Here is a 15,238-nt window from a genome sequence, read left to right on the forward strand (position 1 = left end):
TGCCTGTGTCTATTCTCCAGTGAGAAAATGGTGTTTGTCCCCCACAAAGACCATGGAGAGACAAGACTGGATGCTTGCAATGATTAGCTTGTTTTACTGTTTAGAGCTATGCAGTGATTCTATTTTAAATATGGCTACTTAGCATCTTGGAGGCAAGTAACCCTGCAGAGTCAGACACAGAATTGGAATGGAATGGTTCTGGGGTATTCTGGGAAAACTGCTTCTCTGAAAATTGCTGTTTTAATTGGTTTAAATCAGTAGCTGCCACCGAAAAAGCAGCTGTGAAGCTAAGCCATCTTTCTCATACCCATAAACACAACCAAACTAGCACAGAAGTTCCCAATCCTGGTACTGGAGGACCGCACAATTGGTTCAGCTCAGCTTGCAGTTACACAATTGAAATGATAACAGAATGAATTCAAACTGTTTAATTTGTTGTCTTTAATTCATTGAAGGATCCCTTTTAACCATTATCTTTCATAAGTTGTTTAACTTGTCAGTTCAATTAAGACCAGGAGGTGAATTAAGAACAGTTGCATTAAGCATCAATATCACAGAAATGATTCTGATAATGGGACGTGTTTAAGTACAGTAGATCTCATTGTGCTTATAGGTCAATTTTTTCAAGTTCGATTTCTCAAGCCTATTTGCAGTAACACCTTCCTGTCATTCCAATTCAGCAATTTAACAGGCTGCTATTAACGGCACAGTGATTTCCAAATATAGGTCTGTACTGACAGACACTGTCGATCAAAGCATTTGCTGTGCAATCTGTCAGGGGATGGAAGTGTGACTGATGGTGTCTGCTCAGTCTGGAAGCTGTACTTCTGGAAGCAATGATGTGCACAGTGCAGCCTTCCAGCAATTTTAAATGAGAGAACTAGGGAAGGATTGCCCTGAATAATCCCTAGCGAGCATTCCAGCACAGAGTGAGATTGCAAAGAAGTGGCAGCCTGAAAAAGAAAGATCCCAAGCAAGATAAAATCTGAAATCGACTACGGAACACCATAAGTTGATGAATGGGAATGGTCTGGCTGGTTGACCAAGAGTTGAGGATGGGATGGGGGTGACGTGGGGGTGTTGTGCTGAAGTCACTGCTGGTCTGAGGTGAGGTGACTGCTCAAACGTATCTTTCCCTGCTTTTTTATCTTACAGGGGAATTGCACCTCTGCCGAAGTTTATAGACGGGAACACATCCATTGAGGCCTTACTGTACACTGCTCCCTGCAGGAAAGGGGAAGGATCAGTTCTTTTAACAAGCTTTCATTCTAGATGTACAAAAGAAAAGGGCAAACAATTCTGCACATGCTTGGAATCCCCAAATTCAGACAACATGCTTCCTACACACAAAGCAAACACAAAACAGGCCTTTTGGTGTGTAGTAGAACGTAGTTCCCATCCTACCTGGCCACAATCCCATTGGGTTAAGGGGTATCTTACACCTGTGAATTGGCAGACACCTTGATTTCAATACTAAGTGAGTTGAATTAAGCAGTTGGTTAGCTCGGCTAGGGAAAGACTTTGAGGAGTGACGTCTGGAGCCTTGTTCCAAGCAGACTAAAAACTGTACTTAAAATTGTGGAAAAAAGGGTGTTTTAAATATTTTGTAGTGAGAGTCAAGTAAAGGTGATGAGGCAGGATATTGTAAAAGCATGGATGCCAGGGGTCTGCTGTTTCAGATCCCTGACAATATTACTGAGCCCATGTGCTTTACCTGAAAAAAGGGAGAGAAACAGACTACGTTCTGTCCTAGAGATGAGCTGTAAAAGTGGAAATGGCTCTGCAGTATGAGCCACTGATATAGATCTTACCCTCTCCTGTCTGTAAATCACTTAAGATGATAAAGCATCAGCTACATTGACTAGCAGTATCCACATCGCAACCTCTCACCTGGCTGACCGGGCTTGGACACTGATGGCGGATTGCTGCCAGATGATCTCCTGTAGGAAAGAAACAGACACTCTATGTGGAGCTGCATTATTCCCACTAGTTCAATCCCCAGGTACAGTCGCAATAGGTTGATCTGCAAATCAAAACTGCTTTTGGAACTTTTAACTACAGAATTCCACCCATTTTTTTGTTCTCCAATTAATGTTAATATGCCATGGCTATGAACAAATGTGCTGTTTAATGGACCTTTTTGTTCCTTGTGTAGAAGCTTGAGGATGACTAGAGTACATTTAATCACTTGCTATATATTTGTGAAGTCTTACAAAGTCCTTACTTGTTGGCCACACGATCCTGCAGGTGGGTCAGAACAGCAAAATTACTTCTCACTGTTCGCAAGCTGGCCAGAACCTACAAAACAGCACACACCAGAATAAGATAACACCCTATTCACATTTTTACAGTTTTGATATTGCCCATTATAGAGTAATAAACCATAGCACAGTTGAATTATGGAGTTGAGCATTAGTTTTAAAACACTCTCATTTGTCTCAATAAGCCATCAGAGACAGAGTTCCAAACACCTTGCTTGTGCTCGGTTATAGTTAGAATAATTTAATTTGCATTTGTATTTTTGCTTTGGTACACTGTGTAAGCACCTCCTTCCAATAATTAAGTGTCAGGCTGGAGGCCATCTCAATGTTATGTATAAAAAGAGTTGCTAACAATGAATTTCAAATCATGGATTTCTAAACCAAGGAACAGGTCTATACTTGGTAGGGCACATTCTTGCTTCTGGTGTCCTGCAAATGTCGTGCTTAAATAGGTGCAACTGGTTTTGCTGGAAATATAGGACTCTTATGGTAGCATTATCTTGTTATAAGAAATGGGAAAGCTACACCAAGCACAGTTTGTAATGTTGCTGCTTCCAAGCTCCAGTGCAGAGGTGATATGCCTCTCCACCAATCATCATTCAGCCCCTGGAACACAGCTGCATAGCTGATGATGTGTTAAAATGCGATTGGCTCCAAGGAAGATGAATGGGAGGAGTTTGACTACACATCCCCATTCTCCCCCTTGTGCGGCTGGGGGTTTGCAGCTATGAGCCGAAAATTACACCACTCTAAATCGGCTATTCCAAATCAGGTGGGTCTACCAAAAATAACTGGCTTTATAAAAAAGCTCTGAGGTCTAAATGGACTGTGACATTAATTGAGTGGGCAAATAGTCCACAAAAGCCTTACATACGTTTTGGCCAGCCTTGGTCCTGATGAGACACCATCCAGCAGACTTCATAAATTAAGTTTGTAAAGGTTGGGTGCTATTGTATTTTAAACATTTAAGGAGGTAATTGGTTCAAGTAAAAAATCATACAATTTTGCTAGAAAGGAGAAATATTGGTGACCCGAGCTTTCCATCCTTGCAATACAACATTGAAATATGGGACCCTAGACACGTTAGAGACTTACTTGTGCAAATGGGGTTACGATCATGTCTTCTCCATGTCTGTGGAAGAGAAAAAAAATACAAAGTGACCAAACAAGACGAGCTTAAATAAATTACTGGTATATGCATAAATACATTACAATAATATTTTTGTCTTGAAATTTGCAATTACACAATTTGCAGCAGGGTTTTAAAGCTATGACACACTCTTGAGAAGATATCTGGGCGGAAGATGTTCTCTGCAAATCACTCTAAATAATAGGTAGTGACTCCTGAAAGAATTTGTAAAGTGGGAGAATAAGACATGACTGAACTTGCTGGATTGGATGCACCATACTCCACATTCCAAAACCAAATTTTCCATTCCCATACAGAAGGGTGGTCCATCATTAGTCCTGGAGGGTTGGTGTGTCTGTTGGTTTTCTCTTTCGGCTCTAAACTCAATGATCTACATCAGCTCATTAATGGCTAAAATGAAACAATTTATCAATTAAAAGTAGCAACAATTGCTTTTTAAAAAAAAAGGCTAGAAAACCTGCAAACACACCAGACCTCCAGGATCCTCAGTTTGGGCAGATCCTATAGAGTACATAAAATGAGTCTTATGTCTCTGGAACACTGACATATGATCCATTTTGGGTAACATTTAGTGATTAAGTGCAATATACCTGGTATAGTTAACTGTAAAGCCATTTTCAAAAGTATTTTTTTTACTGCGCATTACTTGTCTTAATTTGAGTTAATCTCAATTTGGGCAATTCAGCAAGTTCATACTTTACACATATGGCAGTGTATGGCTGCTGCTAAGGCTTTGTATAACCATGCACATTTCTGAAAGAGCTATACTGTCGTTAGGTCATTCGCTTCCTCAGTTTCACCCTGCAGGATGCTGAAGAGTGTCATTCCATTACAATGATCTTAGTCCAGAGAAGCGAGTAAAGGTGTCACCTTCCAGAACACAGATCTGGTTAGATATGCAAGCCCCTTATCACAATTACGAGTTAGATTAAATGGAAACCATTTGAAAACAATCCATTTCAAAGAAAACAAACAGGGGAACTGGTATGTTAGTAGAGGGAAGTCTGTAAATTGTGAGAACCAATAAAGCCCCTTTTTGAACCTGAGATGACCCTAATGCACACTCAATGTAACCTGCACACCCTATTCCTTTCCCTGTCTCTGGAGTTACAGTAGTTCCCTATTAATTAATCCCCATTTTAAACGGGATTAGAGCCTACATCCGTCACCAAAACGCACCAACTGTACTGGGGCAGGAGAGCTTCACAGCTGCAGACTCAAGCGAGGGGCGGTTCTTTCAGAAAATAATTTCACATGTCTTTTCTGATGGAGCAGGCAGCTCGCTTCCTACCATCACGAGCCCCCTTCCCTTTAAAAACACAGGCAGAGTTTGTGACCCGTGACCAATTAATCACCAAACGAGCTGTCGACACAAGGGAAACAGGACTGACGTGGGCTGGAAAAGCAAACAGAAAAACGCCCCTTTCTGACTCCTTATTTAGTTTCTAACAAAGCGGACACAAGCCAACCTGGTTGTAATTGTGGTGGGAACAGGAGCTGTGTGAGGTTATCTGGGGGGGGGGTTACACTTGAACTCCCGGGACAGACCTCCAAACCCACAGAGCAATAGGAGCTTACAGGGTACATAACTGAGTCTGTTATCTCTGGGATGCTGACGTCGTGTCCGATTTTGGTTAGGCCACTGACACTAAGCGCAATGTCAAAGCCAATTTCTTGAAGTTCATTTTTTATGTAGGTAATGGTATAAAATCCCTAGTGTATCGTGAAGCACTTTCATCTGCTGAGTCATCTGTTAGACAGGTCTCAGTTGTGGAAGTGAGTGCAATGCATTTCGAGGCCGGGCAATTACACTCACTCTTGACTGTTGATAGGTTATTTTATTTCAAAATAAATCTGATTATAAACCAAGTCATAAGAGAAACAAAAGCATATTTTGCTTGTAGTGAGTCTGCAGTTAGACTTGTCATTTTATTGGACTCAACATACAGAATTTTCCCCTTAACTTGTAAACCACATGATTACGGTACACAAACAATGCAGTACAAAAGTCTTACACCTTTAAGACATGCTGTCATAATTACAAAATAACAGCTAGCAGTGGCTTTTAGTAAACTGAGGCTCATAATAAACACACATTACTGTATACTACAACTCCACACTGTGCCTAAGAAGTCTTAAGACTTGTCAACAGCTATAAAACATCACAAAAGGTGACACTTTATTTTTCTTTTGTGGCTCCTGCTATGCAGACAAAACAAAAGTTCAGGCCGAACAATTTTATTTGGCTAATTCTGCTAATTGGGCTGAAAATCTTGAAGCCTACTCCGGTTGTATCTCTTGTCATGTCTCGATTTGGGGGGGTCAGAGGGTTAGAGTTCAGAGGTCAGCCAGTCAGGCGGTAGGTACTCACAGCTCACTGGCGGTGGAGGAATTCCTGGACATGGTCTTGGGTGAGAGGTCAAAGTCACTGTCAGAGCGGTACAGGAAGGACTCCCGCCGCTGGCTGTGGGGGAAGTTGGCCTGCAGGACAAGCCCGGAGCCTGGACTGGCCTGGGGATCCAGGGGACTGCGACCCACCGACAGACCATTTTCAACATCAAAACTGAGACAGAGAGAGAAAAAGGAGGTTAATTCAGAGGTTCTTTAATCGTTCGCCTTGGATGAACTTCATTTTGTAGTAAAACAACAGGAATTGAACACATTTATACCATTAAGCATAGGAGACCCCCCAGTGATGTCTACAGAATTGCCAGATGTTCTAAAGACATATCAAATATGCCCTATTATTATATGTCATATGTCATAGAGTAGAAGTTAAAGAGCCTTAAATGAAAAAACAATCTTCAGGATGCTCGCCAGGCACAGATTATGATTTTCAAGACAAACACATTGATGAATCATACAAATTGCAGAACAGTTACCCATCCTGACACAACTGAGAATTTGAGAGTTGCAATTTACATCAAGAGCGAACAGGGCAAAGTGGGAGGCAGCTTTTGAACAGTCCTGAAAGACAGAACTGAACGATGGATTTCACACACAGTTCAAGGAAGAAAACAAAAGAACACAAGGTAACACTGACCTACAATTCTGGGCTGTTTCAATGAGTCTCACAGAGAATCTCTGCGAAACACTGACCTTGTAAGACAAAAGGATCAGGTGGGCAGAAGAAGAGGCTATTGTGCGTGTTTGCCAGACCTATTCTAACTCCATTATACTGACGTCACTTTTGACTTCATGAGTAACGTCACAGACAGAACTCCACCATCTTCAGTCAGGAGCACCAAAATAATTGATTTCCACCTCCCCTGACTTTTAATAAAGGCCCTATTTTGTTTTCTAATAGTAATGAAAAATCATTTTGAGTGAGATGCTGAAGATTACTGATGACAGGTGGATTTTTTTCATACCTTTGTATCTGTAAACTGAAACACAAGCCGATGTTAACAAAATCCCCAGGAGCCAAGGACATTGTGTATTGAAAGGTGAGAATTACAGACCAGATGCCGCACAATGCACAATCACAATCTCTCTTTTTTAGGGAAGAGCGAGCCATTTTTAAATTCGGGTAGCTTCACTGATTATTTCCAATGACTGGAGAGATATCAGTGTGTGAGTCTCATTCACAAAGTCTCTGTGAATGCAGAAGAATGGGTCCTGGGAGGCTGTATCTTTTTTTTTGTTGGTAGCAGCTGCCTCAAGGTCAATAAGATGTAGAGTGGGTCTAAGAATAGATCTGTTCTCTGACGCACTGTCATATGGATGTGCTATAAATAGTGCTTCAGGTAGGGTAAACTCCTGGTCCATCAACCGTGCCTGACCAATCGCCCACTATTTATAGAAGGCATATCATTAATCTTGTCCCCTAGGCACCAAGTGGTACAGGGAAACCATTGATAGCTTATTTCTCATCTTCGTCTTTTCACTAATGCCAATATGTTAATGAACAACAGGGCTTTAATTGCTTTTTTCTTATACTTGGAGTGAGGCCCAGTATTGATCCCTCCCTTTCCACGGGTTGCCTTCTTCGTCAATGCACTTTGCTGTCAGACACAGGTGAGAGAGGCTGTCAGCCAAAGAGAGCTCCTGCCCGGAAAACTGCCTGGGACTCAAGGCAGCACCATTAGACTCATCTAGAAGATCTCAAATTGCGTCTTGTAGACACCCTTGTGCTCCTTCAGTTCTAACCTTGACTGAATTGATAATGGACTTCATTAGAACTTTATTTATTGTTTTTAGCCTTAAATGGCTGGAAAGGATCATGTTAATGGTTCAAGAAAGCAGCTGAGACCTCCACTAAAATACAAACTCAAATGTCCAATAGGTGTTAAAGCTACCGCAGTCTTGTTTGCTCTTTGTGTTATGAGTGGCAGATTTAAAGCAGGTTGCTCTATCGCACCTACTATGTTTTTTTGTGCTGGGGGAGTAATAGTATCCTAACTATCTAGTTTCCCCATACTCCACTTAATCAAACGCTTGTCGGGTACACCTTTCATGGAAAAATCATTTTGCAATAATGCACAGGAGGCTGCATATCTTCTGTTATCCCTGCAGGGCTCTGAAAGAGCAAAACCTTTTCTTAAGCTTGAAACATGTGCAAAAACAAAAAGCCCTCACCATCCTAAACAGCCCGCTTCACGTCAATGAAAGGCAATGGGATCTTCAATTAGAAATGGACTCTTAGTTACATTTCGCATATACATTAACAAGGACATTAACTCAGTGAAATTGGGTTGTGCCTGCTATGCTGTATTATGTAATCAATGCCAAAGCCACAACGTGGAAAGCAATTTTCCATTCATGTAAAAATCTTTAAAAAAAAAACACGAGAGCTATTTCTACCGATTCACAGGGGGGCTTTTTTTTTCTAAAAATACCCATGCTCGCGGCTTGCTCTGTCACTTCCACTTCGCCTTTCGTTCTTTTCATTTAATGAGCCTCACTCCTCAGGGGCAGCGCTACGCGTAGTGACAGTAGGTTGCTTCTGCAATGTGGGCTCACTGATAGCTTCTAAAAATAGCCTGCACACCCCCACCTCAACCCCAGCACCTCCACCCTCCTGGGGGAACCGAGGCAGAACTGCTATTAATAGCTTTTCAGGTAGAGTGAGCAGCCTCCACAATCAGGCACAGATGGCTCTGTTCATTCATAAATATTTATAGTGGTGGCTATTTGAGGACACTACTGTACCTCTTTTCCTCTTTTTACACCCACATCTTTCCTTTGTTGCCTTTTTTAAGAGGACTGTTTGCTTTCTGCATAGATCGGCACACTTTAAAAAAACAGATTACACATTTTGGATTGTTTTTAAACTGTCTGCAATCTAACGATGCGCTTATAGCAGATCATGTTTCCAACATCACCACGCTTATTCATGAAGCTGCAGTGACAGAAATCTACAACAGCAGGTTAATCACGAGAGGGGTACAGATCAGACTCTCTTTGCATTGTACAGCAGGTGGATCCTTTTCAGGTGTATGAGTTGGAAAGCCTTAAACAGGATACTAGCTTCCAAAATATCCAATAGAGTATCTGATATCCAGCCCCTGACATTCCTTTTCCAAGAGTTTGGAAAACCTGAAATGAATTCATTTCTAACTTCTGTGCAACAGGAGCCTGACTTGAATTGACTTTGTTCTTCACAGTGTTTCGATACTGTACATGCTGTAGCATCAATTAGGAAATGTAAACTCATGTTTTATCAGTATGCTGTGTTTCACGCATGCATTTTTTTATTTTTGCAGACCTTTTTTCTTATATTGAATAATTTAGATATTAAACAAAATTTCTGTTCTATTTTTTACGTACTGTATTTATGACTTGGCCGCACAATACTGTTAGTCCCCTTATATAAAAGGTCTGCCAAATCGATAGATAGATAAGACTTTATTGATAAGACTTAACAGACTGTCAGACGTGGGATTTGAACCCACGCCTCCAGGGGAGACTGCGACCTGAACGCAGCGCCTTAGTATTCTTAATAATAGTGACATATATTTTTAATAATTTCAGCAATTCCATTATGTCATCAGTGTACAGACACGACAGAAATACATGTATTACAATTTCCTGAAACAATCTGTAATATGGGGTTAGGGATGTCATGTATTGGACATCATCCACAAAACCTTTTAAGAAGTACACATGAAAATTTCTGAATTTTTAAAACTTATCTCAAGTATTATTTGGATGCTGGCGATGATTGTGGACTGGGGGATTCCGAAAGAAGTGGATATGCAAAGGATCAAGAAGTGATGCATCAACATTATATCCCAACAGAGTTTAATTTAGTCACTGTAGACCAGGCTCTCCAAACAATACACTGAACCACAAGAGAAAACCGTTTTCTGCCATCTGGCTGGGATAAAAAATGGGATATAAAAGGCTTCGTTTTTATTCCAGCTGATACAACTATTATAAATATAGAACACATAAACATCCAGTTCCATTCTCAGGCTTCTTTGTTGTAAGTATCATGACCCCTATCACTGGACGTCAGAGAGCTTGTGCTCAATTTGCAGGTCACAGTTTCCTGAAAGTCCCCTTTTTGAAAAGAAATAGATGTAGTTACTACTTATTGAAATACATCTTCATAATTGTGTTATATATATTTAAAAATATTATCTATATTTTTAAAGGGGGCAAATTTATGTTTTCAGAAGTTCTGCTTCATTTCAAATCTCTCTGAAGGACTCCAGACTTGCGAGAGGAAATATTATTAATTTGTTTCTCCCCCAAGACCCGTGTAAGCCAAAGAGATTCGGACTGTTGTTTTTCTAAACGTTTCATCCAAATCGGGATCGCAGGGGAGCAGAGGCAGTCGGAGCAAGGTGGGATACACCCTGGACAGGATCCCAGGCCATCACAGGGCACACTCTGACACACACACTCCCACCAGGGCCACTTGTCCCAGAAGCCAATTAACCGAGCTGCCTGTCTTTGGACTGTGGGAAGAAACCGGAGTATCTGGAAACCCGCCTGAACACAAGGAGAACGTACAAACTCCATCAGACAGCACCACAGGAACAGATTTGAAGCCAGGGCTCCAAGGCTGCAAGTTAGCACAGAGCCACTGTACACCCACTGAACGGTTTCACTCCTACCATTAGAATTTATTCTACCATTAACGAGTACTCACCGGTCAAACAGAGGACTGCGCTAAAAGCTTCCAACTAAGAAATCAGATCCTGCTCCCACTTCATGTTCAGATCTAACCCTAATCTCTTTGTGGTTTCTTTTTTTATCTTTGCTGCTCTCACGTCTTATACCCCACGCGTGCACTTATCTTTTAGACACAGCAGTGTGGAGAGGTGTTTAAGGGCTGGAGCCACATGGCTTAAAGATTATGGGGCACTACTGTTGACCCGGCAAACCCAGGTACTTCACTCCAAATTACCTGGTTTCTTTCATGAAATCACTGGATAAGATCCTTGGCTCAATTATGCAGTAACTTCATTATGGAGATCACACTGGACAGCGACAAAAAGTGCAATGTGAAAAAAGTGAAGCTCTCAGAGCCTGGTTTTCTGAAAGCTGGTCAAAACTGGATTTACTAAGTTGCATTCTGACCAGCTATCTTTGGCTGACAACAGCAGGGGGCACAGAGTTCAGGAAAGAGGCTGACCTCACATAGCTATGAGAGGAAGTTCGCATTGTGCTTTCTGGCAAGGAGCCTGCCTGCTCTATAGCTGTAGCTCCCTCACCTTTTAGAAGCTTTTAATTCCCATTCCCTAAGAAAAACAAATACCTATGAATACCTTAGAACCACCAAAAATAAAAGGAGAAAAAAAATATTGAAGCAGGAAGTGGAGAAATGCAACTTTTCTTGCTCTGCTGGGAGTTTCACTTTGCAATTCCAAAATAAAATGAATGCCCATTACAACCCTGCCGTCTTCTTGCAAGTGGTTCCCTCTACTGGTCCATCATGAAATTACAATCATTCAGCAGGGATGAAATTTCCACCCTGCAAATGTTATCATCATTTTACAGGGTGCAGGGTGGAAATCCCATATACATATAGCACTTTTCTGGACACTCCAATAAAAAAGCTTTACAGATAATGGGGACTCCCCTCCACCACCACCAATATACTTCCTACATGTATAATAGTTCATACATTCCTGAAATGTGTTGAAAGGAATCAAAAATCAAGATCTCTATAATATTCAGAGACTCTGAGTAGCATAAATCCAGAAAGGAACTTGATCATTGTAAACTCTCGTATTCACAAATTAGTATCTGCGAAACTAGTGCTGAGGCTGAAAGAAAAGCTTTCTTTGAAAGCTCCTGCATGCATGTGCATAAGCTTTATGGCATCAAAGTCATGTGACATCCGTTATTAAGAGTAAACCGGTACAGGACCTAGCCCAGATCAATGTACGACAGAAGAGAATAACAATTAACTAAGGATTGTATTCAGGTCATGAAAGAGTGCATTCTGTGAGTCTGAAATCTGTGAATGACACATTAAATGAATGGAACTACTGATACCAACCAGTGCGCATCAGACTTCAGCAAATTACAAAGCATTTAGCGCATTTAAGTGTGGATAAGACTAAACCTTGCTGATTTATTGCAGCACTGTTGTGAAAAATACTTCTTATCTTCCCATGACAGGGATGACAAGGAGGTTTCCAATAAGAAAATCTAACAATCAATAGACTTTTGTTAGCAATAAAATGAACTGTGACATCAGAACTAATTTGTGGACACAATCAATGTAGCTTTGTTCACCACATTTCTTTTCAATAACCAATTTTCAGCACTGCATTGGGCCAGTAACCAAAAACATGCATATTTATTCTTTACAAAGAAACGTGCTTATTTCCATTCAAATCACTTAATCACTATTTCTTTTGCCGAGCTAAGGCTTTGAATCAGCTCGTTTGACAATGAGTGATTTGTATTGGAACATGAAATGGGCTTGTGTTATTGTTTCAAACTCTGTGAAGAATACAAACCAAAATCAACAGTAGGAGGCATTCTGTATGTCTTGGTTATTAAATCAAGGTAGAGGCCCATAGACAGATATGGTCAAGCAGCCCTCGTGACCCCTTTTACCTCTCAGGACCCTCATCTCTGCTCTGTTCTCTTTGTTACAAAGCTCCCCTCACATCGGACAGAAACATGGTTGATCTCAGCTGCTCTGTTAAGCATTATTGTGCCCAGCCAGCCTTCCATGAAAAATATAAAAGACTCACATCAGTGACCAAGATCTGTGGGCACAGTCGCTGAAGATTTCAGAAAGCATCAATTTAAACCTTAATGGAGGAGATCGGAAATTGGCATTGAGTAAAAACATGCACACTTGAGTACAAAAACAGTTTGGAACTGTGTGGTAATTAGAAAAGACAGCTATTCTTCAATTAGGTGGCGACTGATTCTTAATGGATGACCTAAATTTCATCATTAGAATGAAGCCTAAAGAAAATTGCATATTAAAGAAACGTACAGTACAACACAAGGAAAGAGATCAGCACCAATGCTGCCTTCACTTTTTCATGTCTAAGGGGTGTTGCTTTAAGAATAGAACTTCACTTTTAAAAACTATTCAGAGGCAATTAATCCTGATCTGGTATGCTTTTATTTATTTATTTTTTCAGCCCACTTTGTAGAAAGGTATCATGGGGAGCAGTATGAGACAGGACACAGTCCACTCATTAAACACTAATTGAGTCAAATAAAAAGGTGCCTTCATTTATATTAAAGGCATACCAGTCAGTCTACAGAGGGGCCAAGAAAAGTCTGAAGAGTTATGATTTAAGAATCCCCCCCCACCCTAAAAAAACGGTATAAAAATCAAGGACAGGTTATATAGACACAATGCCTTCAATGTCACAAAAAATAGCTCCTTTGAAAAGCTGTGCTGGACAGCTTCACCTTGCATCACACAGTAACCAGGGAAGGTATAAATAACTTGGAAATGAGGACAGACAGTCATGGTGGCCAAAAACACTAATTAGTCTGTAACCTACCATCCTGTGCAGCCAGTAGCCTGCAGTGATTTTCCCAAATTGACACCAGCTGGGAAAGATCAGTATCTTCCTGGGAAACCAAAGACCCTTTCATATGAAGGAGCTGAAACACCCCACCTGTGCCAGTTCTGTGTGTATTTGTTCCGGGAAACAGACCCTGTGATAAGAGTGGTGTTGTGTTTTTATCTGTTGTTGTGTTATACTCTTGTGTGGATGATCAAAACGCAGTGCAGCTTTTATCTGGAGGAGTTTGAGTGGCGAGTGACGAACCTGATGAGCTCTCGAAAGCCAAAATGGTGTGTTTCTTCTTTGTACGTCTCAGCCTGGAATCGACCTTTACCTGTTCCTGTTTGAAGTCTTGTGTCGTCAGACTCAAACACTGTCACTAGTTTTTGAAGGGGTGGGGTGTTCTCTTTCTGAAGGCAATTACACAATTTCCCAAACTTGCAAAGCAGAGAAAGAGAAAACATGTGGAAAAGAGATGTTTTCCACATCTGGCTTATTCACATTTTAGGGCTGCACTTGTCACAGTAAGTTACGTTCAAGGGCAGAAAAGGAAAGCCCTGCAGCAATAATCCTGTTAGAAAACTGAAGTGGTTCCCAGTCCCAGGCCTGGTGACCCACACACCTGCTGGTTTGTGTTCTAGTCGAGCCCTCAGTTACACAATCAAACCCTTCATTGACGTAACAGTACTAAGATTAATTTGAAATTCCCTGCTCATAAAAGTGTTTGAGCTTTAACTGTTGTGTTTTGAAAGTGAAATAAAATCCCAACTTGTGACTTGAAGCAAAATGCAAAACTTTAACAATTAAGGCAAGTTCTTAGATCCAGTAAGGCTTCAATTATCTAATGAAGGTAGGCTGGTATCAAAACCAACAAGTGTGTGGGTCACCAGGACCAGGAACTGGAAACCACTGTCTTACAAGGACAGTGTGCTCTGTATTTGTCCTCTTTTGATGTTTATCTCAGTCACCTCACCAATAGCAACAGTATATGCTATTATGCAGTAGCTATAGGTTATACCTAACCAAGCCAAGTACAGCAATGCAGCCATGATCCTGCGATATAGTAACATTTAATTAACACCAAATTTGAGCAATTAAAACATTAATAAGAACTGGGAAGACGGCTTTACTCTGTGATGTTAGACTAACCTATGAAGAAGGCTCTTTTCAAAGTTATTTGCCGCTTAGGGCTGACTGCACACATCTGTGTTTAGGGAATAGTACAGTATGTAGCAATAACAAGTCAGATTTGATACCCAGGAGACTTGTCATCTTCCTATGAACTCTGTTCAGATGGTCCATGCTTGGAGTTCTCTAGCTCACTTCTAGCCAAATCAGGCATTGTGATATCTCCAGAGGCACCCCCTGCTCAAGAACATTTAAGCCTGTCACGGAAGCACAAAGCTCTGCAGATTGAGCAGTAGGGCAGCACATTTGTGCTCCGGTGGTGGAGCTATGGAAAGCAGTTTTCCAGCTCTCTTCTCAAAAGCCCTTCCTAATTAGACCCTGGAGCAGTGAGCAGCTGTGTGCAGAAGGCACTGAAGTGACACAACACTTGTCTGGTAGCCAGGGAGCCAGGCAGCGTCTGCACATGAAAAATGATTACTCGCAAGCACAATCCCGAATCTAAACACTGGAAATATGGGAGCCGCCCTCCACCAACCTCCCCCTCCCATTATGCCATTATGGCTGAATGATTTAGGGGTTATGGGGTGCTCAACGTGGCTCTCTTTAAGCGGAGGCAGAGCGCAATAAAGACAGGCACTGATCCTACAGTATATAGCATTTTGATCCTACAGTACTGTATGTCGTGAAAACGAATTTCCCCATCACTGATGCAGAATGGACATTGCAGTCTTGTGCTCAAACAAAGACCTTCTGTCTAA

The 15,238-nt window shown here is 41.2% G+C and overlaps 1 protein-coding gene across 6 annotated transcripts in view; it reads right to left on the reverse strand.

Annotated features, from left to right (window-relative positions):
- The window catches only part of pde4ca (phosphodiesterase 4C, cAMP-specific a), a 141,880-nt gene that overhangs the window by 17,071 nt on the left and 109,571 nt on the right, over nucleotides 1–15,238 (reverse strand). For all 6 annotated transcript variants that reach the window (XM_015365653.2, XM_015365654.2, XM_015365658.2 and 3 more), the window contains 4 exons: nucleotides 5,783–5,974; nucleotides 3,357–3,393; nucleotides 2,225–2,298; nucleotides 1,891–1,940 (listed from right to left, as the gene is read on the reverse strand). In XM_015365653.2, the coding sequence (XP_015221139.1) occupies nucleotides 1,891–1,940; nucleotides 2,225–2,298; nucleotides 3,357–3,393; nucleotides 5,783–5,974 (353 nt within the window). The remainder of the gene's footprint in view (nucleotides 1–1,890; nucleotides 1,941–2,224; nucleotides 2,299–3,356; nucleotides 3,394–5,782; nucleotides 5,975–15,238) is intronic.

The sequence above is a fragment of the Lepisosteus oculatus genome, chromosome 29 (genome assembly GCF_040954835.1).
Source record: "Lepisosteus oculatus isolate fLepOcu1 chromosome 29, fLepOcu1.hap2, whole genome shotgun sequence".
NCBI lineage: Eukaryota > Metazoa > Chordata > Actinopteri > Semionotiformes > Lepisosteidae > Lepisosteus > Lepisosteus oculatus.